The 25002-nt window shown below is 46.0% G+C and overlaps 1 protein-coding gene across 3 annotated transcripts; it reads right to left on the reverse strand.

The window, feature by feature from the left end:
• Positions 1 to 4538: 4538 nt before the first annotated feature.
• On the reverse strand, positions 4539 to 24996 carry LOC131192103 (major histocompatibility complex class I-related gene protein-like). Of its 3 annotated transcripts, none has more exons than XM_058170933.1 (8): positions 24729 to 24996; positions 16899 to 17144; positions 14788 to 15063; positions 13246 to 13533; positions 12029 to 12100; positions 8119 to 8270; positions 7887 to 8005; positions 5927 to 6065 (listed from the first exon to the last, which is right to left on the reverse strand). In XM_058170933.1, the coding sequence occupies exons 1-7, from the start codon at positions 24799 to 24801 to the stop codon at positions 7892 to 7894; spliced, it is 1221 nt and encodes a 406-aa protein (XP_058026916.1). In that variant the 5' UTR covers positions 24802 to 24996; the 3' UTR covers positions 5927 to 6065; positions 7887 to 7891. The 3 variants fall into 3 exon arrangements, with proteins under 3 accessions (XP_058026914.1, XP_058026916.1, XP_058026915.1); XM_058170932.1 differs by having other exon boundaries at positions 7887 to 8008; XM_058170931.1 differs by lacking the exon at positions 7887 to 8005 and having other exon boundaries at positions 4539 to 6065.
• Between the last annotated feature and the right edge of the window lie 6 nt (positions 24997 to 25002).

A 25002-nucleotide genomic window follows, 5' to 3' on the forward strand; every position in this document is an offset into this window, starting at 1 on the left:
GCGGTCATCTAGTCCAACCCCCTGCTCCAGCAGGACATTGTTAAAGTGAGTATTTGTCACTACCTGGCCATTTATTATGTAATTGTGTTTTTGTTTTTGTGGTTTCTAATGCACTTCTCTTTTAATATTTTGGTTTTCGTTTTGTAAGATTTTTTTTTTTTTGAAGTTTGTATTGTAACTTTCTGAATAAAATGAAATTTTTTGGGGAAAAAAAAGACTGTCTGTCCCAATGGCAAAATCTGAACCGGTTTACTGCCGGTTCGCTGGCTGCGCATGGGCGCTGCACCTGCGTATGTGCAGTGTACACCATGCACCAAATGCGAGCTGTGCGTGTTGTGTCTTGTCCGCTCTCACCGCAGCCGGGGCCTTCTTATCTGCTCCCGAACACGGAGGAATGTATGCCTCCCAGCCCCAGTCCTGGCTCCATTCCCAGACAAGCTGCAGAGGAGGGGGCACCTCCCGGCCCCAGCCCTGGCTCCATGCCCAAGCAGGCTGCAGAGGAGGGAGCATCCCCCGGCCCCAGCCCTGGCTCCATGCTAGACCCCTCCCCCTCCTCCACAGCATGTGAGCCTGAGGAAAGTTTACTTCCAACAACAGCTGATTGGAGTGACCCTCGCATCAGAAGACTGGATAGGCGGAGGCAACAGAAGGAAGGGAGGGGCAGGCCTTAATGAGTGCTGAGTCATGGAGCAACAGTGCGTGAGTGCGCTATGCATGCCAAAAGGAGGCATGGAGTAAGTAGAACAGCACACTGGTGGGGGGGAAGTGATCATCTGTGGCACGCTCTCTCTTTTTTTTTTTTTCACTTTTAAAAGCGTTTTTTTTACAACCTATTCGGCCGAAGAGGTTGTAGAAAAAATGCTTTTAAAAGTTAAAAAAAAAAAAAGGCTCGGACAATCACACGCTCAGTTGTGATCGTCAGAGCCGGGGTTTTTTTTTTACCTTTTAAAAGCATTTTTTAAAAGAAGCAGGTGACCAAGCAATTGGGTGGGCATGGGCGGGAGGTGCAGGGATTTTTGCTACCGGTTCTCCGAACCACCCGCCGCCATCGCTACCGGATCAGTCGATCCGGTCCGAACCGGGAGCATTTCACCCCTGGTCTGTCCATTAAGGTGGTGGATGAGTTGCTGGTACCAAGTGCTGGATCAGATCAAAGTCTCCCATACTTTGGACGCTTTAGTTGAACTTTAGCTGTTACTATGACTACAGAAGTCGATGGAGATTCTCAGCCTTCCAGGTCATGGTTGCCCCAAAGGTGCTTTTCCAAAAGAAATACTGGTCTTTGTTCTTCCAAAAACAAAGTCCAGTTGTCTTCTGAAAGACAATGCTGCTACCCTTCAAAACGACTATGGGTCAGATTGGTCAAACAAGTGGAAACTTCAAATCTCAAACAACAAATGTTCTGTCTTGCACATTGGCAAAAAAAAAATCAGAACATAAAATGCAAGCTAGATGGACATAACCTTGTAGATGACCCTCACTCTGTCAAGGACCTTGGAGTACTTGTCTCCAAAGATCTAAGTGGCAAAGCCCACTGTAATAACATTGCCAAAAAGGCACTAAGAGTTGCTAACCTAATCTTGTGTAGCTTCTTCTCTGGTAATATTGTACTGCTAACTAGAGCATACAAAACATTTGCTAGACCAATTCTCAAATACAGCTCATCTGTCTGGAACCTGCACTGCATATCGGACATTAATACAACTGAGAGAGTCCAGAGATATTTCACGAGAAGAGTCCTCCACTCCTCTGCTCCCAATAGAATACCTTATGCCACCAGACTTGAAATTTTGGCCTTAGACAGTTTAGAACTACGTCACCTTCAATCTGACCTGAGCATAGCACATAAAATCATCTGCTACAATGTCCTACCTGTCAATGACTATTTCAGCTTCAACCACAACAATACACGAGCACGCAATAGATACAAACTTAAGGTAAACTGCACCAAACTCGATTGCAGAAAATATGACTTCAGCAACAGAGTGGTCAATGCCTGGAATGCTCTACCTGTGTTGTGCCTCGTCCTCCCTCCTCTCCTCAGCCGGGAGGATCCTCCCGTCTCCACCAGGGCCTGTTATCAGACTCCGAGTCTGATAATGAAGATGAACGGCCTGTCATGCCTCCAGCCCCCGGCCCTGGCCCCATGCCCGGAGAGGATGTTAGGAGTGAACAGAGAAGCCTGATAAACTTCACTCCTACAGCGTGTGAGCAGGAAGCCAGCCACGTGCTGGAATTACTGACAGCAGATCCAGCTGAAGAGAATTCAAAGTGGGAGGATCCTCACTTCCGGAGATCTGAGAGGCGACACCAGCAGAAGGAAGGGAGGGGCAGGCCTGGATAAATGCTGAGTCATGGAGCCACACCCCACAGCCTATATAAAGGACCTGCTTTTGGCATTCCAACCTTGAGTCAAACAAAGTCTCATTTAGTTTGCTGATATCGGACTCTGTCGCTGAAGTCACAACTTGGACTCCTGCCTGCCCTGAGAAACCTCGAAGAAATTTGGCAAGCTGCAGAGGCTTCGTTGCCACATTTGATACAAACTTCCTTGACCCAGTCGTCGGAGGGGCAGGAGGACACGAGAACCTGACTCTATGGTCGTCGGAGGGGCAGGGGGACACGAGAACCTGACTCTATGGTTTCTTCCCCAAACCCCCAAAACTTTAACCTTAGACTGTCTACTATTGACCTCACCCCATTCCTAAGAGGTCTGTAAGGGGTGTGCATAAGTGCACAAATGCACCAAAATTAAATCATAATTTTTAAGGTGCAACTATCATCCCTTTCCTTCAGCAGCTCTTCCTCTGACTTGCTGTTGAGTCATCGACAGTCCCAATGTTGCAGAATGTACAGCCTCATGCTACATGACTAAGCTCCATTTCATGCTGAATAAACTAAATTATGAATGTATCTGAAATAGAAAACTATCTTTAGCTAGAGTTTTACTCCAAAAGCATTTATTAAAATAAATATTTAAAAAAAATCTGATTTTTTTAAATTTCTTTTTTTTAATTGATTTTTTTTTTTTATAAAAAGTTTTCTTTTTACAATCATATCAAATAATTCATCCAATGTACAGTTATATACAATTACTCGGGCTTGCCCAGTCACCACCCCCCTTTTTAATACTCTTCCCTCTTCTACCTTCTTCTACTTTCCAGACCTTCCTCTCCTTCTTTTATCTACATCCTCTCCTCCCTCCACCCTACACCTTCCTTCTCCCTCTTCTACCCCTCTTTTTTTTAATTGATTTTTATCCACCCTGTTTTTCTTTATCTTGCAAAACTCTGGGCGTTCAAGTTTTTTTTATATACATATATAAATATATAGACATATATAAATACTAACAAGCAAATGTATGTAAACAGTACATCTCAAAATTGTAAACAAAAAGGAAAAAAGTGACCACACATCTTCCCACTTGGACTTTCTTCTATCCAGGGTTTTTTCCGGAAACAAGCAGGTCACATGTTTCCTCTAGGAGATTAAAAGGGGAGGGGCTGCTGGACCTTCAGGGGGAAATCTTCCATGGCAGGGGTCTCCAACCTTGGTCCCTTTAAGACTTGTGGACTTCAACTCCCAGAGTTGAAGCTTTGCTGGCTGAGGGACTCTGGGAGTTGAAGTCCACAAGTCCTAAAGGGACCAAGGTTGGAGACCCCTGCTCCAGAGGATAGTAGAGAACAGGAAGACCTGGAGGAATGTTCTGTCAGACACGACTCCGCAGCTAACAATACCAACAATACTTGGATCGTTGTGTACAACAAAAAGGGCTAATCGTGTCATGCCGGATTGTTGTTTATCACGCAGAAGTGTTGTGACTCATCCAATCTCACCTCAGCCAGGGTCCTCTTATCTGCTTCCGAACACGGAGGAATGTTCTAGTATGCCTCCCGGCCCCAGCCCTGGCTCCATGCCCAGACAGGCTGAAGAGGAAGAAATACCTCCAGCCCCCAGCTCTGGCTCCATGCCCAGGCAAACGGAGCAACTAGACCCCTCCCCCTCCTCCACAGCATGTGAGCCTGAGGGAGGTCTATTACCAACAGCTGCCGACTGGAGTGACCCTCGCGTCAGAAGACTTGATAGGCGGAGGCAACAGAAGGAAGGGAGGGGCAGGCCTGGATAAGTGCTGAGTCATGGAGCCACACCCCATGGCCTATATAAAGGATCTGCTTTCTGGCATTCTCTGAGTCAGGCAAAGTCTAAACATATCTTGCTGAAGTCACTTTCTGCCTGCCTGCCCTGAGGACTTTGCTAGGACTTTGGCAGAGCTGCAGAGGCACACCTGATTCGGATTTCCCTGACCCGGCCGTCAGCGGAGGAGTGGGACACGACAAGAAGTGAGACTTTTGAGAGAGAGAAGCAGGAAAAGAGGTTCTTGGGGCATGCGACATTCCGTGCAATCTTTTCAGCACTCGGTGCCGAAAAGGTTCGCCATCAGTAGTCTAAAGCAGGAGTCTCCAACCTTGGTCCCTTTAAGACTTGTGGACTTCAACTCCCAGAGTCCCTCAGCCAGCAAAGCTTCAACTCTGGGAGTTGAAGTCCACAAGTCTTAAAGGGACCAAGGTTGGAGACCCCTGTTCCATGGGACAGGGGCTGTAACAGAAAAGTCAGGCTTCTGACAACCCACAAGAGGGCAATACTTAAGGGAAGAGACCTGGAGTGTGCCCCCCCATCCACTTTGGAGCGATGGGCCCAGTGGTGAAATCCAATTTTTTTTACTACCGGTTCTGTGGGCGTGGCTTGGTGGGTGTGGTGTGGCTTGGTGGGCATGGCAGGGGAAGGATACTGCAAAATCTCCATTCCCACCCCACTCTGGGGCCAGCCAGAGGTGGTATATGTCGGTTGTCCGAACTGCTCAAAAATTTCCGCTACCGGTTCTCCAGAACCTGCTGGATTTCACTCCTGGATGGGCCCCTGAAATAAGGAGGGCTGCCCTGCTTTGTCTTTCCATGGATGGGATGCGAGACCACCAGGAACAATCAGAATGGGAGGCTGACCTGGGAAGAATTTTCAGCACCTGGAAAGAAGTGCTGCCCTTCTGTTTAAGGAAACCATATTGGGGTTGAGAGTGGTTGCCTTCCCCCCCCCCCAAAAAGAGAGTTTGCTTTTAGTGGGGAAAATAAAAGTAACGAAAGGAAATGGCACCTTCCCTGGCCACAGTTAAAGGGTTAATTTGGTCTTAGTGGAATTAGGGCAGGAGATGATCTGAGTTTGACCCTGATCAGGTCCAAAACAAAATGAGGGCGAAGCCCCTTATAGTGTTCCCCAGGTCCCATTCACACCTCCTGCAAAATTCCACTGAATCCGAGGTTGTGCAGCCTAGGCAGAGAATTGCAGAGAGCCCAGGGAAAGGGATAAGTCCCCAAATACACACACACACACACACACACACACACACACACACACACACACACAGTGAAAAATTCAGGCATGGTTCAGAACCCACAATTGCAAATCCAAAGTCTGAGAAGCAGGTCCGAAATCCAAATGGAGGCAACATGAAGCACAGATCCGAAGTCACATGAATAGCAGTCACGGAGTTACAGTACCTGCATGGCAGGGAAAATGTGTGGTGGTTTCTAATGCTGTATTGTCGAAATGTCAGGCTAAGTAGGCATGTAGCTCCTTAGGAGGAAAGAGGCTGCCTCCTTGCAATTAGCCTCACTGACCTCCATTGTGCCTCCCTCCATTCAGTCCTATGGTGGAGGAGGCGGTTTCTCATCATCTCTGCTGATCAGCTGCAGCTGCAATTCTTCTCCATCCTGGGCTTCTGGGTGGATCTGTGTGTGAGCCTTCCAGCTGCAGCTGCGTCTCTCTCTCTCTCCCCTTTCCTCTCCAGCCAGCTGCTCATCTGCTTGTTCCTCTGAGGTTCCTGGCCTCACTGCTTCCTCCAGCCCATCCATTTCTGGCTTGGTGGCCTCGGCATCTTCTAGACATTCCTCCAGGCCCCATTTCGAAGTCCCCGGAGTTGGTCCTTCCACACTGTCTAAATAGGCATCCGGGGAAGCCATCAGAGGTGTTTTCTCTCCTTTCCTTAGCTCTGTCTTCTGCCTGCAGCAACCCTGTGTGGAAGGAAGCAACCAAAGAAGAGAAAGGTTTGCACTGCCCCTCCATACAAACAGGAATGAGTCATCCCTTCTCTCCCCCGCCCCCCAGTGTTTCCATCCTCTTCTGTCTCTTATACCTCCAGCTCATCATCACCATGGAGCCTTTATCCTAGATGGCCTCCCCCTGTTTTTGCAGCCCACTGTCTCTTTCTCTGCCTCCCCTTCCTGGATAGAAACTCCCCATTTTCCCAGGGTGCCCCACTTCCTGCTCCCAGCCCCTTTCCTGTCTCAGTCTCCTTCCTTGGAGCTGGAGGGCCAGAGAAGCTGAGCTTTGACTGATTTTCCTTTGTACAGTAATTGATCAGAGGGTCCCAAGCAGGAGGGGCTGAGCCCCAGAGGAGCCCCCGACAACCCACCATCCCTCCATGGCTACTTTGGGAAGATTTTGAGGATGAATTCCCCACCCCAATATTTCTGAAGGTATTGGCTCTCAGGTATTTCCCAAGCCCCAGGTGTCAGCTTTGGAAGCCATATTAGCACCAGAAGCTTCCACGCTGCCTACTCCATGCGCCTGGAAAAGTAGGATGGGGGGGATTTAGGACAGGGGTCTCCAACCTTAGTAACTTTAAGACTTGTGGACTTCAACTCCCAGAATTCCTCAGCCAGCTTTGCTGGCTGAGGGATTCTGGGAGTTGAAGACCACAAGTCTTAAAGTGTCCAAGGTTGGAGACCCCTGATTTAGGAGAATGAATGTAGTTAAGGCATAATAGCATTCCTCCCTTCGGTCAAGATCATGGTGTTGATGCATCGAGAGGAGGAACGGTTGCAGGGATGGCTCAAGTTGGGATGGATGATCATTGGATCATGTGACAGACTGATGGGTGGAGGGGCTGGATTTGGGGTTTTGATTTACTGAGGGAAAACCCGGAACCCTCAGATTCGGGATTTCCCAGATTATAGAATAGAATGGAATGGAATGGAATGGAATGGAATGGAATAGAATAGAATAGAATAGAATAGAATAGAATAGAATAGAACAGAACAGAACAGAACAGAACAGAATAGAATAGAATATTGGAATGAAGAATAGAATAGAATAGAATAGAATAGAATAGAATAGAATAGAATAGAATAGAATAGAATAGAATAGAATAGAATAGAATAGAATAGAATAGAATAGAATAGAATAGAATAGAATAGAATAGAATATTGGAATGAAGAACAGAACAGAACAGAACAGAACAGAACAGAACAGAACAGAACAGAATAGAATAGAATAGAATAGAATAGAATAGAATAGAATAGAATAGAATAACAGAATTGGAAGGGACCTTGGAGGTCTTCTAGTCCAACCCCCTGCCCAGGCAGGAAACACTACACCACTTCAGACAAATGATTATCCAATCTCTTCTTAAAAACTTCCAGTGTTGGAGCATTCACAACTTCTGGAGGCAAGTTGTTCCACTGATTAATTGTTCTCACTGTCAGGAAATTTCTCCTTACTTTTATGTTGCTTCTCTCCTTGATTAGTTTCCACACATTGCTTTTTGTTCTACCCTCAGGGGCTTTGAAGAATAGTTTGACTCCTTTGTGACAACCCCTGAGATGTGCCAGTATACCTACTCTAATAAATTTGAAATTTAAGAAATGCCAGCCTTGGAGTTTTACTTAGTCTTGGGGACTTTCTGGAATGCTGACACCAGGTTTTATCTAAAATGAGAAATGAGGAGCCGGTAAGCTGCCTGGGAAAGCCAAGGGAAATCATCAAAACCATTAAAAAGTGAAAGTTAGACTATTTCGGACATAGGATGCGACACCCAACAAAATACGGCTTACTTCACTTAATCCTCCAGGGAAAGATTGAGGGCAATGAGGTCCAGGCAGAAGAAGAACATCATGGCTTCACAATCTAAGGGACCGGTTCGGACAAAACTCAGCAGCATTTTTTCACGCGGCTGCTGATAAAAATAGGATCGCCAACATGATCACCGACATCCGACGACGGATGTGGCACAAGAAGAACAAATTTTGTCTCTTAAATAAGATTTCAGCAACAGTGAGGGCTCACCTGTGGTGTCATTTTGGGTGGGAGCATTCCTGCTGATTGAACCTCATCTTCAGTGCCGTAAGTAGAGGAAGAACGAAGTTTTTCTAAAGGAAGGTAATCAGGGCGAGTTTTCACTGCCTGATGAAGTTTCTTCCTGTACTTCAGCCCGTAGCCTGATGGATGGTAAAGAGAGAAGATGGCTAGTTTATTTTTGGGGCAGCAGCTCCTGCCTGAGATGGGTTTAAGCTGAAGATCCCAAAGGGTCCAGGTGGTAAAACTGTCTGGATTATACTGTAACTCAGCATCTTGATTTAATAATAATAATAATATCAGAGTTGGAACGGACCTTGGAGGCCTTCTAGTCCAACCCGCTGCCCAGACAGGAAACCCTACACCATCTCAGACAGATGGTTATCCAACATTTTCTTAAAAACCTCCCGTGTTGGAGCATTCACAACTTCTGCAGGCAAGTTGTTCCACTGATTAATTGTTCTAACTGTCAGGAAATTTCTCCTTAGTTCTAGGTTGCTTCTCTCCTTGATTAGTTTCCACCCATTGCTTCTTGTTCTACCCTCAGGTGCTTTGGAGAATAGCTTGACTCCCTCTTCTTTGTGGCAACCCCTGAGATATTGGAACACTGCTATCATGTCTCCCTTAGTCCTTCTTTTCATTAAACTAGACATACTCAGTTCCTGCAACCGTTCTTCATACGTTTTAGCCTCCAGTCCCCTAATCATCTTTATTGCTCTTCTCTGCACTCTTTCTAGAGTCTCCACATCTTTTTTACATCGTGGCGACCAAAACTGGATGCAATATTCCAAGTGTGGCCTTACCAAGGCATTATAAAGTGGTATTAACACTTCACGTGATCTTGATTCTATCCCTCTGTTTATGCAGCCCAGAACTGTGTTGGCATTTTTGGCAGCTGCTGCACACTGCTGGCCCATATCTAAATGGTTGTCCAGTTTGCTTATTATGGAGGAAAGGCAAAATGGTTGGCTGTCTACCGGTAGAGGTGCTGACCATGGGGAAGTGGAAGGGACATTCCTGGGGGTATTAAGAAATAATTGAGTTGAAATTGTCCATGTTCCTATTAGAGTTCTTATAGGACATCACAGTCCTGTTTCTCCACCACCAGTGAAACCATTCAATGCTACCCAGCAGGGCTGTTCCCAGTAGGGGTTTTTCTAACTAAAGCATCAGTGACTTTTATTCAATGATGCTACACCTCTGGGAATTCTGATACAAGACAGATTTATTTATTTATTTATTTATTTATTGTTTCAATTTCTATACCGCCCTTCTCCCAAAGGACTCAGGGCGGTTTACAGCCAAAGTAAAAACAATTAGTACAATTTTTAAAACCAGTTTAAAAGGAAAATTTAGAGTTGGTTGAAGAATTTAAAACCAATAAAAGCCCTTATAAAATCCCCACTAGGCCAGTCCTGCACGGTGAAACAGAAATGTTTTCAGCTCGCGTCGAAAGGTCCGAAGATCAGGGAGTTGTCAGATACCTGGTGGTAGCTTGTTCCAGAGGGTTGGTGCCCCCACAGAGAAGGCCCTCCCCCTGGGCGCCGTCAGTCGATGTTGACTGGCCAACGGCACCCTGAGGAGGACCTCCCTATGGGAGCACACTGGTCGATGGGAGGTAAGTAACCTGGTCCTATGCCATGGAGCGCTTTAAAGGTGGTAATTAACACCTTGAATTGCACCCGAAAGACCACCAGATGATGATGATGCTCTCCCGTGTGTGTTTTGATTTATACTCCAAAACCCCAGTCCCAGCCTATCCTGATAGGACCTTGGCCACCATCAATTACTTTTAAGCAAAGATGTTAAGACTTTTGGGAATTGGTACAAGACAGATGGTATTCCTCATATAATCCAAACATGGTACCATGTTTCCCTGAAACTAAGACTTCTCCGGATAATAAGCCCAATCAGGCTTTTGAGCGCATGCACTAAAATAAGACCTTCCCTGAAAATAAGACCTAGTGAAGGGGTGGGCATGGAAGGAGGCAGCCCTTCCCTTCCCTGGTCACCTCATGGCCGCTTGCCCAGTGGTGGTTTGCCCCCAGTTCAGACCGGTTCTTGTGAACCGGTAGTAAAACCAGCGACAAGCTCCGCCCACCAACCCCGACAGCATCGGGAAGCTTCTGCACATGCGCAGCAGGGCGCGTGAGCGAAGCAAGCGCATGTGCACGGTCCTCTTGTGAACCGGTAGTAAAGGTAAGTAGAACCCACCCCTGCGCTCACCCCCTTAATCACAGCCCGTGGATCAGCTGAGCCATCAAGGGCTGGGAGCTGTCTCTCTGGGTGTTTGGAGGTGTTGCCAGCCCCAGCCCTGCCCGCAGCATGTTGGGATTGCCTGCTTCTCTCTCCCCCTTCTGCACCTACTGCTGCTGGCCTTGCGAGGGCTCTTGATCGGATCGCTGCCTTTGCCTGCTGCTGGTGCCATCCTGGCATGTTTTGGAAGGGAGAAGGCACAGCTGCTGTTGCTCATGTTTTCTTTGTGTGTTGTTGTGAACCAGGCACTACCAAGTAGGTAGTAATAAACTTAGTCTGTGAAAAAACATTCCCAGCATCGTTCAACTCGAAGTAGAACAAATGCCTCCCAACACAGATTCCTCAAACACAAATCTAAAACCTTGGTCCAATCAGGCAAACTGCCAAAGACCCTTCCTGGCAAACGTCCAGAAGCCACAAAATGAAGACATAGACGAAGCAGAAGACGAGCAGAAGACGCAGCTACCAACGTTGTTTTCCTGCAAAGGCCAAACGCCGTGCTGGTCTGCTTTAAGCCTTATAGGAGGGGCCAATCATCTCTTGGCCCTACTCCGAGTTGTCCTCTGTGCTTGAGCTGCTCTTGCCTTCTGGCAGCTCTTCTCATGCAAGCATCAAGAACAGGCTCCTCCTGTTCTTCTGCCTCACTACTATCAGTCTCTGGAGGCTCTGGAGTCTGCACCTCACATCCCAATGGCCCTGGCCTCACCTCAGCCTCATCACTGTCCAACTCCGTTGCCAGCTCCCTAGGCTGCTGTCGGACCACAACATGTGTGTGCATGCTTGCAAGAGAGAGAGATCCGATCCAACCTCAGAGTTACCTGCTGGCGGCAGTGCTGTTGTGTCTCGCCCGCTTTCACTGCAGCCGGGGCCTTCTTATCTGCTTCCGAACGCTGAGGAATGTCCTAGTATGCCTCCCGGCCCCAGCCCTGGCTCTATGCCCAGACAGGCTGAGGAGGAACAAGTACCTCCAGCCCCCAGCTCTGGCTCCATGCCCAGGCAAACGGAGCAACTAGACCCCTCCCCTCCCCCACAGCATGTGAGCCTGAGGAAGGTCAATTACCAACAGCTGCAGACTGGAGTGACCCTCGCTTCAGAAGAATTGATAGGCGGCGGCGACAGAAGGAAGGGAGGGGCAGGCCTGGATAAGTGCTGAGTCATGGAGCCACACCCCATGGCCTATATAAAGGATCTGCTTTCTGGCATTCTCTGAGTCAGGCAAAGTCTAACATATCTTGCTGAAGTCACTTTCTGGTCTCCTGCCTGCCTTGAGAACTTTGCTAGGACTTTGGCAGAGCTGCAGAGGCACGCCTGATTCGGATTTCCCTGACCCGGTCATCAGCGGAGGAGTGGGACACGACAAGTGCTCTCTTTCTCTCTCTCTCTCTCTCTCTCACACACACACACACACAAACACACACATAAGAGTTTTGATCGGATCACTGCCTGCTGCCGGTGCTGTCCTGGCATGTTTGGAAGGGAGAAGGCGCAGCTGCTGTTGTCCATGCTGGGGTTTGAACGGGGGCAGCGAGACACTGCAGGATTTTTTTTTTTAAACTCCCTTCCAAAACATGCCGGAACAGTGCTCTTTGGGCCTTGGCAATGGTGGGCGCTAGCTCTCGTGCTGGCTGGGACGGATTTCACTTACAGATCAGGAAGGGATTCACCAATGCCCAGATTATGACAATCACCATTCCCGCCAAAAAAAACGACGACGTATCTAAAAAAGAGAAATATGGTTCTGATTAGACAGAGGCTGACTTCCTTGACATGGAGTTGCTGAGCCATGGAAGCCTTTCCCAACCTGAACTGGCCTCCAGGCAGCGTCTCCCCCTGAAGGAAGCCTCCCTCCCCTCTGAGGCTGAAGAGGGCAGAGCAAATGGCCTTGAAGGCACAAAGAAAGAGCCACAACCAAAGCAGCAGTTGGATGATGGGGGGCTTATTTATTTATTTATTTATAATTACATTTTTATACCGCACCACCTCCCGAAGAACTCAGGGCGGTGTACAGCCAATATTAAAATACACATAACACTATGATATAAATATAATAAATAAACACTATTTAAAAAACAATTTAAAAACAAATATTTAGTGGCTGAATCACTAAAACGGTCGAAGACCGATTAAAAACCCATTAAAATTTCGCTAAAATACATTCTTAGGCTAGTCCCGCTCGATGAAATAATAAAGTCTTTAGTTCATGCTTGAAGGCCCAGAGGTCGGGGAGTTGGCGTAACCCCGGAGGAAGCTCGTTCCATAGGACTGGTGCCGCCACAGAGAAGGCCCTCCCCCTGGGGGCCGCCAACCTACATTGTTTGGTCGACGGCACCCTGAGGAGGCCCGCTCTGTGGGAGCGCACAGGTCATTGGGAGGCTATCAGTGGCAGAAGGCAGTCTCGCAAATACCCCGGTCCTAAGCCATGGAGTGCTTTAAAGGTGATAACCAGCACCTTGAATTGCACCCGGAAAGCTACCGGCAGCCAGTGCAGGCCGCGCAGGATGGGTGTTATATGGGAGCAACGTGGTGCCCCCTCTATCACCCGCGCGGCTTCAGCCTGGGCCAAGAAATCAGCTTAAGTACATGTGTCAAACAGGCCCTTCTCAAGTTCACCCGAAGATAAATGGAGGGAGGCAGAAGCATTTTCAAATGTCAAGACTGTACATGACATTCATTTCTTATTCCGGTCCCCCTTGTTGGATGGATAAAGGGCCAACTTCCCCTGCTGAAAAAGGCATTAAACCATCCAACAATGGTGAAGAATCTACTTCTACATTTATTTGTATTGATGTATTTTATTTAATAAATTTATACGCCACCCATCTCACCACGAGGTGTACATATTGCAAATGCTGAGCCTCTCACCTGCTTCCTCCTCCCATGCCAAGACCAGGGGCTCCTGCAAGCCCTCGTGCTCCAGGTGACACCGAAAATAGTCCCTCTCCTTGGGGTCGATCTCAATACTGAGCCAGACATAATAGGTCCCATCTGAGTTGGGGACCACATTCCTAGGAAGGGTCTCGTATTCACAGACCTCTCTGTCCCTCGTCCAGGTGGCCTGGATCTCCTTGGGGTAGAAGCCAAAGGCCTGGCAGATGAGGACCTCCAGGCTGTCATTCACCAACTTGCGAGTCACCTTCCCCACCGGAGGCTCTGCAGGAAAAGCAACACCTGAGTTTCTGGGATTTCTAGAGTTTCTATCAAGGCGATTTAATAAGTGGGAAGACCTCCTTTGTCCATCCTCTCTCTCTCCTCTCCAGTATCTCTGGGACATGGGACTCTTTAGATCTATTTTTGAAAGGGACACATAGACTTTGGGGTAAAGTTCTCACTCTGACCAAAGTAATTGTATGTTTGGGCTTTGGTTGAGTTTTCGACACCCTAAATTGAATTTGTCTACCTTCTTCCAGATGGAAATTGGAAAGAGAATCAATCCGCTTTTGGTTCTGCCACAAATGCAGGATGTAAAAATCAGAGGAAAAAAGGATTGAATAGAATAGAATAGAATAGAATAGAATAGAATAGAATAGAATTTTTATTGGCCAAGTGTGATTGGACACACTAGGAATTTGTCTTGGTGCATAAGCTCTCAGTGTACATAAAAGAAAAGATACGTTCATCAAGGTACAACATTTACAACACAATTGATGGTCAATTGGATCTCAGCCTTAATATTTTGCTCCTTTGGTTTCCTTTTCTTTTTCTTTGGAGAACTTATTTTTTTGAGGGTGTGGGGAGTTGGTTGGAACTTCTTTTCCCTATTGTGGTAAATGCCCCTAGTTTGTTTTGAAAAATGCCCAGATCACTTTCTGCCAGGCACATGAAAGGTGGTGTCAGGCTGCCTCTGATTATATCTAGGAAAGAATACACCTTGACTTCATTTGAAAATAAAGAAAAGTACTTTTACTAGGTACATCTTGATTGCAGCAGTATTAAGTTGAATCTGAGACAAAATATGGTTAACAATCTATATCCCCCCTATTACTCCCTCCTCTTCCCCAAGAGGTCATCAGGTCTGATCCAATGTCAGCTCCTTCCCGGGGTCCCGTGGTAATCTTCTTCCACAGGTCTCTGGCTGTCAATCATATCAGGAATGCAATGTCCGTTAGAGTTCGCGCTCAAACATTCCTGTTGAATTCAAAACATTAATCTCCCCTCCCCCCTTAATTATGTCAGACCGACACTCTTAAAGGGCCCTGTCTACTTAACTTGAATCCAAGAGCTATTTACATTAGAAATAAAACCCCATGCTATCTAACAACTGAATATAAGGAGTACAAAGAGAGATGAAGATTGGAGTGGAGGCTGACAGGTGGCTTGGTTGGGTAGGGCAAAAAAACATCAGAAGAGGAAGAGGAGGGAGCCTAGAAAAAAAACTGCCCAACCGGAGCCCATTTGGCCACTTACCTATCTTCTTTGGAGCCACCTTCTGGTAGGACAGACATTTCTGTAGCCACTCAATGCAGGTCTTCTCCAGGAAGAATTTGTTTCTCTCAGACGACCCTGGATCCTTCTTCCACTTCTGCTTGACCTTCTGGGCCTGGGGCTGAGCTGCCACCCATCTGAGGGTCTCCTTATCGAAGCTGATGAAGTCCATCCCATCGTAGCCGTAGTGGAAAAACCCTCCTTTGCTCCCGTCTTTCCTGAGCTCACAGCCCAAAATTACTTGCCAGGTGTGAAGCCCTGAAATGCATAAAGAGGGGATGGAATAGTCCAGAGTTCCTCTCCCTCTCCCCAAAAGATTGAAGGAAGCATTTACTTCCTCCCATCCCACCAGGGGAGGGGAAAATTGTGTTTGCCTCCCCTCTTTCTTTCAATGGTGGGAATGGCAGGGTTCTTGGCGGCACTGAAGCTCCAAAATGGCTTCAGCCAGGCCAGCTTCAGGGTTGACAGGGAGGTCTTTTCTGTCATCTGGGGCTACACTGATTCTTTTTGATGTGGGGCTAGATCATGAAAGAGATAATCGTTGTCGTGTCCCACTCCTCCTCTGATGGCCAGGTCTGGGAAGTCAGTATCAAGTGTGGCCATGAAGCCTCTGCAGCTTTGCCAAATTCCTGTCAGAGTTCTCAGGGCAGGCAGGAATCCAAGGTGTGACTTCAGCAACCAGATGAGACTTTGCCTGACTCAAGGAATGCCAAAAAGCAGATCCTTTATATAGGTCATGGAGTGTGGCTCTATGACTCAGCACTTATCCAGGCCTGCCCCTCCCTTCCTTTTGCTGACGTCGCCTCTCCATTCTCCGGAAGAGGGGATCTGTCCACGTTTTGTCCTCCTGCTCAGCTGCCGGCAATTCTAGCTTGTGGCTGGCTTCTTGCTCACACGCTGTAGGAGGGAGGTTTGTTTGCTCAGTCTGTCCGGGCATGGTGCCAGGGCTGGGGGCTGGAGGCATGCCAGGCCATTCTTCTTCACTATCAGTCTCTGGCTCAGATAGCAGGAGATGGGAGGGGCCCAGCTGAGGAGAGGAGGGCGGGCGAGGCACAACAATTGTGGGTAGGGGAGGCGCTTTTCTTTCCTTTGCAGGAAAGGATCTCCCATCAACATGCTCCTTACTGCCATTGGTGATCAGAGGCAGAAACAATATTCTCCTTTCCTGGGAAGGAGTGTCAACTTCCAAAACGGACCTGGCAGCAGCCATTTTTCCATTTCTCAGTTGCCACACAGGAATTGGTGTGGGGGGGGGGTGGGGGGGACAGGGGTGAAATGCTACCGGTTCGCTCTGATTTGGGAGAACCGGTAGTGGTAAAAGAAAAGCTACCAGTTCGGTCGAACCAGTAGATAAAAAGCTACCAGTTCAGGCGAATCGGTAGTTTAAAAAAAGCTACCGCTTCATTGGAACCAGTATTTCTGACGATGAGCTATGCCACGTGGTTTATATTCACTAGAAAGCAGGAAATCCTGTTTTCTAACAAAGCTAAATCACGTGGCACAGCTCTTCCTCCCCCCCACCCCCCCCTTGTTCTACTTACTAAGTGAAGTCTTTTCCGCATGAAGTGCGCATTTGGTGCATGCTGCGCGGGTGCAGGAAGCAAACCGGTGGCAATCCGCAGAGGATTTCACCACTGGGGGGGAGGTTTGGAATGGCACAGGACAATGACTGTCCTGTGGGAACCAAGGTCATCTCCACAGGTGCCAGAGGGAGAGGGAGAGGAGTGACCAAGAAGCTCGCCAATTAACCTAATTGGACAACGTGACCTGTGACACTTGGGGAGGAAATCATTTACTCTTTTAATTATACCGAAACCGCAGGAAACCTTTAGAGTTGGTTTTGCTTTTAATCGTGCTGATATCCTGCAGCCAATAAAGAAGTTCTTTGAGAAAGATTCCAGTCTCAAAATTCTGATTTGGTTGGGTTTGTTAGTCAGAACCTTGGCACAGGTTTCAACCCCCTAAGCTCCCAGGCTCCCACTTTCTAGTCTTTGCCTGCTTGCCTCTTTTCCCAATCACCAAAGTGACACGATGTGGGAAAATGAGATTTGAGAGAGAATTCGGGACTTGAAGGCAGACCTGCTTTTGCTTACCTCCAGTCTGGTGGTTGAGTTCTGATAACCACTCCAGGTCAGCTCTGAACACCCTCTCAGGTACCACAAATGTCTTCACCTCCTCCGCCTCCATCCAGGGCACCAGAGGAACCATCCTCCTTGTGGGAATGTCATATCGAGCAATGGGCTGGTCAGCCAGGTAGACCATGGAGAGGAACTGGGGCAGCCCCTGGCTGGACTCTGACACCTCCAGATAGGAATAGCACAGGGAGTGCCTGGAGGAGCCTGGAATGGGAAGAGATTGAAGGACAGAATTAGGATGCTATCAAGTAAACTCTCAAACAGAAGAGGGCCTCTGGTGGCTCAACAGACTAAGCAGTCTGTTATTAACACAGCTGCTTGCAATTATTGCAAGTTCAAGTCCCATCAGGCCCAAGGTTGACTCAGCCTTCCATCCTTTATAAGGTAGGTAAAATGAGGACCCAGATTGTTGGGGGCAATAAAAGTTGACTTTGTATATAATATACAAATGGATGAAGACTATTACTTAACACAATGTAAGACGCCCTGAGTCTTTGGAGAAGGGCAGGATATAAATTTAAATTAAAAAAAAAAAAAGAGCAACTGTCTGCTGTACTTTCTAAATTGCAAGTATCATTGATTGGTAGAATTTCAACGATAAAGATGAATATATTACCCAGACTTTTATATTTGTTCCAAACTATACCGATTAAATTAGAGAAAAATTTCTTTGAACCATTAAATAAAATTACATCAACATTTGTTTGGTCAGGGAAGAAACCTCGCATCAAATTTAAAATACTGCAAGATAGTAAAAGTAGGGGCGGCTTTAGTCTCCCAAATTAAGAGCTTTACTATCAGGCTGCAGCACTAACATGGCTCAAAGAATGGATTCAGCTACAAAACAAATGAATACTAATGATAGAAGGTCACGACCTTCAGATTGGATGGCATAGTTTTCTCTGGGATGGAAAAAACAAATATCATACATACTTTCAAAGACATTTATTAAGAAATGCCCATTTACAAGTCTGGGAGAAAATCAAAAAGAATGACTACACAAAAGTCCCGGTTTGGTTATCCACTACGGAAGCAATATTACACCCAAACACCACAGACTTGAGTAAAATGATAAGATATGCAGAACTACTTGACGAAAAAGGAGAATTAAAATCAATTCAAGAACTGAAACAACAAGGATTAAATCTGGAATGGTGGCCGTATCTACAAATAAAAACTAGATTCAAGAAAGAGAAGCAATACGGCATACACAGGGAACAACTGGATACAGACAAAATTTTATTAGAACTGGAAAAAAATTGATTACAATAATTTATAACCTCTTATTAAAATAAGAAATGGAAGATGAAACGATAAAAGAAACAATGATCTGTTGTGCAAAAAACTTCGAGCACAATATAGAATTAGAAAAGTGGGACAAATTGTGGGACAGAAATTATAAATTAACAATGGCAGTAGCCTATAAAGAAAATTTGTATAAAATGTTCCATCGATGGCACTTGGCACCAGCGAGGTTGGCCAAAATGTTCCCAAATTTATCACCTAAATGTTGGAAATGTGGTTACAAACTAGGTGTCAGCGTTCCAGAAAACCCCTCCTGCAGAAAAGACTCTGAAGCAAACATCTTTCGAAGTTCTTTTACTAGCATAGGTAAACATAGGTAAATAGCTAAACAAATAATTCCATCAACAGTCAAACTATTTACTGAATCTGCACTACTATTAATCTTCTCATAGTTCCCATCACCAATCTCTTTCCACTTATGACTGTATGACTGTAACTTGTTGCTGGGAATCCTTATGATTTATATTGATATACTTACTTATTTATTTATTTATTTATTTATTTATTTATTTATTTATTTATTTATTTATTTATCACATTTGTATACTGCCCTATCTCCCAGGGACTCAGGGCGGGTCACAGGCAAGTAAAAAAGTACATATAAATACAGAATAAAATAACAGTTAAAAAACTTATTCTACATGGCCGCATTTTTAAAAGAACAATATAAATAATAAAACCCATTAAAACCAATATAAATTTAAAATCTAATCCAGTCCTGCGCAGATGAATAGATGTGTTTTAAGCCCGCGACGGAAGGTTCAGAGGTCCGGAAGTTGACGAAGTCCTGGGGGGAGTTCGTTCCAGAGGGTGGGAGCCCCCACAGAGAAGGCCCTTCCCCTGGGTGTCGCCAGACGGCACTGCCTAGCTGACGGCACCCTGAGGAGTCCCTCTCTGTGAGAGCGCACGGGTCGGTGAGAGGTATTTGGTAGCAGCAGGCGGTCCCATAAATAGCCCGGCCCTATGCCATCAATTGTGTTGTAAATGTTGTACCTTGATGAACGTATCTTTTCTTTGATGTACATGAGAGCATATGCACCAAGACAAATTCCTTGTGTGTCCAATCACACTTGGCCAATAAAATTCTATTCTATTCTATTCTATTCTATTCTATTCTACTAGCATAGGCCTCTGGTGGCTCAGACTGCAAAGACAGTCTGTTATTCCTTCTTCAGAGGAGGAAATATCAGCAGCTCAGGAATCCAGGAAAAGTCCCTTCAATGATCTGGGAAGTGCTAGAAAACCTGTAATACTGTCCCTCAAGAAGATCTATTTGCCAGGTCATCTGGCAAAAGGAAGCTCTGATGAAAGGGGAGGTCCTCTGGTGGCTCTACAGACTAATGCAGTCTGTTATTAACACAGCTGCTTGCAATAACTGCAGGTTCAAGTCCCACCAGGCCCAAGGTTGACTCAGCCTTCCATCCTTTATAAGGTAGGTAAAATGAGGACCCAGATTGTTGGAGGCAATAAATTGACTTTGTATATAATATACAAATGGATGAAGACTATTGCTTGACATTGTGTAAGCCGCCCTGAGTCTTCGGAGAAGGGCGGGATATAAATGCAAATTAAAAAAAAAAACTGGCACAGTTGGATGAAATCCGAATTTGGGGATCCGGGTTCCTCCCTCAGTAAGACAAACTCCAAAATCCCCACCCTCATGACCCCTCTGCCAATCACATGCTCCAATCCTCAACTGATCCATGTCGAGACATCAATCCGGCCACTCCTTCTCCAGATGTGAGCTTAGCCTGACCTTGACCAGCAGGAAGAATGTTGTTATGTCTAATAGCCCCTTGTACCACCACTCCCTTCTCCTACTTTCCCACACAGGAGAAAGTGGCAGTGTGTGGAAGCCTTTGGCCTATTATGGCTTCCAAAGCTGACACTAGGTACGTACTACCACATGTGGTGGATGTGCCCTAAGATAAAAAAAAATTGGCGTAAAATTAAGTGAAAATTAAAATTAAGTAAAAATTAAATTAAGGGGCATGCATAAAAGCACAAACGTGCCTACCGTTCCTGTCCTATTGTTTTATTTCATTATATCCAATTAATATAGTTATTGCATGCTTATGCTTATATATATATGCTTATATATTATATAGTTACTTTCATGCTTATGCTTATATATACTGTTGTGACAAAATAAATAAATAAATAAATAAATAAATAAATAAATAAATAAGTAAGTAAGTTGGAGGAAATCACACTACAAAAAAAAATGGAATTTAAGCCAGAGCTTTTTTTATTAGGAATAAGTAACCCAAAAATAGACAAATCTTCGCAATATCTAATACTACTAATATTTTAATGGCAGCAAGGATTACCGTTGCATTTGGATGGAAGCAAAATAATGTACCAGTAGAGGAAACAGTGATTCGAAAAATTTTACAATGTGCAGAAATGGATAAAATGACATTGGAAATTAAGGAAAGGGAAGTGTCAGAATATTATCGAGTGTGGAACAAACTATATGAACCGTTAGAAAAAAGGAATCAAAATAATAATTCGTAATGTTAAATTAATTGGGTTAAAATTAGGACGTGTAAATTACAGAACACTTTTAACTTGACAGTGATGGTTGTGTGAATAGATAAAATGTAAATATAAGTACTTAGATGAATAATTGAACAAAAATAGAGAATATATATTTATGTCAGTACAGAAAGCTGTAAAATAATACATAATGTAATCTTATATTTGTTATGTTTTTTAATGTGCTTTTGTCTTTGTTGTGTTTTGTTGTGTTTTTCTTTATTCGGTTTTTAAAAGTCAAAAGCTTAATAAAAACTATTTTTTTAAAAAAACCTGTCTGCTGCACTTTGGATGATTCCAGTCATGAGATTAGAATAGAATAGAAGAATAGAATTTTTTATTGGCCAAGTGTGATTGGACACACAAGGAATTTGTCTTGGTGCATATGCTCTCAGTGTACATAAAAGAAAATTCCGTTTAAAATTTTAAGGAAAAGTAAGGACAATAAACTGGAACGAGTTATTTTTATTATTAAGATTCAATCAATGGTATTTGACCGTAGATGCATCAGCGACAACGGTGGTAGTGGGTTCCTGGGAAATTAAAAGCCGTTTATGGACTTTATGTGAGTTAAGAACAATAATTAATAGATTGTGTACAAAGGATTTGGAAGTTTAGCTTTGTTGTTGGGATTACCTCCTAACTCCTTTTTTCTTCAGTAGACAGATGGAAGGTCAAATTGGTTGATTGATAATAGATTGTCATATCTCTGATCTTTTTTAATGTTAAATACTAATTCAGTAAACATAGATGTCGAAGTTTATGCAGACCTATTTTGCAAGCGGGGGGAAATTATTACTGTTAATATATCAGTATTCAACCAGGGTGGGGTGAGTTATATGTATTCTGAACTACTTTATTTTATTCAAAATATTAAAATCCAAAACAACAAAAAAATGGACACAGAACAAAGCTAAACAAAAACGCTGGGAAAAAAAGTTAATTAAAAAAAAAAGAAAAGAAACAAATGACAAAAATGCAAATTATCAGCCATAGTTGAGAAACACTGAGAAATGTATTGCAACAAAAACAGCTATTTCCCCTTGCGGAGTTGGTCCAAAATTTGTAAGTTTGTACGTGTATTTGCACCCCAATTCACCTGTCATAGATTAGAATAGAATAGAATAGAATTTTTTATTGGCCAAGTGTGATTGGACACACAAGGAATTTGTCTTGGTGCGTATGCTCTCAGTGTACATAAAAGGAAAGATACCTTCATCAAGGTACAACATTTACAACACAAATGATGGTCAATATATCAATATAAATCATAAGGATTGCCAGCAACAAAATTACAGTCATACAGTCATAAGTGGAAAGAGATTGGCGATGGGAACGATGAGAAGATTAATAGTAGTGCAGATTTAGTAAATAGTGCACTATTTACTTTATTTATTTATTTATTTTATATATTTATTTTATTTATTTATTTAATAGTGCATATGTGAAAGGAAAAGTAGCTGACAGACTGAACAACAGCAAAGCTAAAATCCGAAGCACTCTGTTAACTCTGCTAATTATTGTGCTTTACCATCAGACCCAAACCAGATATTCCCACTAGACAAGCCACGCCCAAAGTGGAATCTGGTCCATGGGTTGTTTTACACGGAAATGGGGAGGGGAGGAGAGCCAAGGTTAGAATGCAATACTGCAGGCTACTTCAGCTGACTTCAAGTTGCAGTTTGGCAGTTCAAATCTCATCGGCTCAAGGTTGACTTAGCCTTCCATCCTTCCCAGGCGGGTAAAATGAGGACCCAAATTGTTTGGGGCAAAATGCTGACCTTTGTAAACCGCTTAGAGAGGGCTGTAAAAGCACTATGAAGCAGAGGGGCCTCTGTGGCTCAGACTGCTAATGCAGTCTGTTATTAACAGCAGCTGCCTGCAATTACTGCAGGTTCCAGTCCCACCAGGCCCAAGGTTGACTCAGCCTTCCATCCTTTATAAGGTAGGTAAAATGAGGACCCAGATTGTTGGGGGCAATAAGTTGACTTTGTATATAAATATACAAATAGGATGAAGACTATTGCTAACATAGTGTAAGCCGCCCTGAGTCTTCGGAGAAGGGCGGGATATAAATGCAAAAAAAAAAAAAAGGATATCAGTCTAAGTGCTATTGTTATTGCTATCCTCCACGCCTGGGTTTCCACGCGTCGTGTGAACGCGAGCAGAAGGTTTTGCCAAGTGGGGCTGGGGGTGGGGGCAGAGCTGCCACCTCCCCTTCAGGCACATCCAGATGTTCCTCATCGCACCCAGAAGAGGCATTGGGGTGCGCCAGTATGGGTCAGCTAGTTTGAAAGCTGGGGATCAGTGGTGAGTTTCAAAATTTATTACTACCAGTTCTGTGGGTGTGGCTGTGGCATGGTTTGGTGGCCATGGCAAGGAAAGGATACTGTAAAATCTCCATACCCTCCCCAATCCAGGGGAAGGATACTCTAAAATCTCCATTCCCGCCCCAATCCAGGGGAAAGTTACTGCCAAATCCCCATTTCCTTCCCAATCCAGGGGAAGGTTACTGCCAAATCCCCATTTCCTCCCAATCAGCTGGGACTCGGGGGGGGCAGAGAATAGATTGGGAGCGGGGCCAGTCAGAATTTTTACTACCGGTACTCTGAACTACTCAAAATTTCCGCTACCGGTTCTCCAGAACTGGTCAGAACCTGCTGAAACCCACCTCTGCTGGGGATGTTGGGATTTGGAGTCTCTCCCTGCAGCGGTCTGGCCCAGAGACTCCTGAGGAGGAGGGGGGAGAATCAGGGGTGAAATCCAGCAGGTTCTGACAGATTCTGGAGAACCGGCAGTGGAAATTTTGAGCAGTTCGGAGAACCGGTAGCGGAAATTTTGAGTAGTTCAGACTGACAGCAAATAACTCCTCTGGCTGGCCCCAGAGTGGGGCGGGAATGGAGATTTTGCAATATTCTTCCCCCCAGGAGTGGGGAGGGAATGGGGATTTTGCAGTATCCTTCCCCCTGGAGTGGGGAAGGAATGGGGATTTTGAAGTATCCTTCCCCTGGAGCTGGGTGGGAATGCGGATTTTGCAATATCCTTTACCCAGGAGTGGGGTGGGCAAGGGGCTTTTGCAGTATCCTTCCCCCGCCACGCCCACCAAGCCACCCCACGCCCACCAAGCCCCGCCCACCGAACCAGTAGTTAAATTCGGATTTCACCCCTGGGGAGGACCGATCCCCGCAGCCGCCTCTCCTGGAGCTAGGTCTCGCTGTGTCAGGCTTGGTTGGAAGATGACGGCCGGCAGAGCGACGGGCCGAGGATGCTCCGCCGCTGCCCAGCCGCCAATTCCTTCCTCCGCGCACAGGAAGGGGCGAGGCAGAGCCGGACAGCCGTGGCATTCCCCTGCGGAGGGGCGGGCGGTCCCAGTGAAAGGGAAGCCTCCCAGATTGCGGAGGCCAGGCTGGCGAGCGAGGGATACGGACGGCGGCTCCGCTGCAGGCGCGGCGCTGCTCTCTATTCCACAACCTGGCGGCGGCCATCCGGGCCAGAACGCGCCTTCAGCCTTAGATCCGAATTGCGGGGTCACCCTGAAACCAGTTAAGAGGCCGCCTCTGCCCCCCAGGCATACGCAGCTCGACTTGCGGAAGGGCGAGCCTCTCCCCCATCTTCCCACCAAGCGCCCCCCCCCCACCCCTACATTTTCCCTTTCGACTTTCACCCCTTCCGCAGAAATGCAATCCGAACCGATTGCAAAGTAAACCCGCCGTAGCAACTAACGGTGACAAACGCCGTTGTGTTGGGGTGTGTGTGTAGAGATAGATCGAGCTCTTGTGCATAAGTGGCTGGAACACAATTTTTTTTTAAAAAAAGCCAAATTTGTAACCAAAGGTGGGAGAACTGGAGACGGAGGGTGAACGTGGGAAAGAGACCCAGGCAGGACACGCGTCCCATCCCCCTCCCGCCTCGCTTTCAGCACCATCGCACATCGCAAAAACTCACCGCGGCGGGGCCCCGGCAGCAAGGATCCCAGCCCAGCCCAGAGGAGCAAGAGAGGCGCCGGTTGCAGCACCATCGCTCCCTGACCAGACGCAGCTTCGCATCTACGACCGAAGACCCCGGCACGCAGACGGAATGGAAGGCATTGGCAGCAGGCAATCAAGCGGTGGCTTCCTTCCTTCCTTCCTCCTCTCCTCTCATACTCGGCTAAAACTCTCTGCCTCGCCCGCCCGTGACGAAGAGCTCTTGCTCCCTTTGCCCTTCATTGAAGAGGCGG

Source organism: Ahaetulla prasina, chromosome 2 (genome assembly GCF_028640845.1).
Source record: "Ahaetulla prasina isolate Xishuangbanna chromosome 2, ASM2864084v1, whole genome shotgun sequence".
Taxonomy (NCBI): domain Eukaryota; kingdom Metazoa; phylum Chordata; class Lepidosauria; order Squamata; family Colubridae; genus Ahaetulla; species Ahaetulla prasina.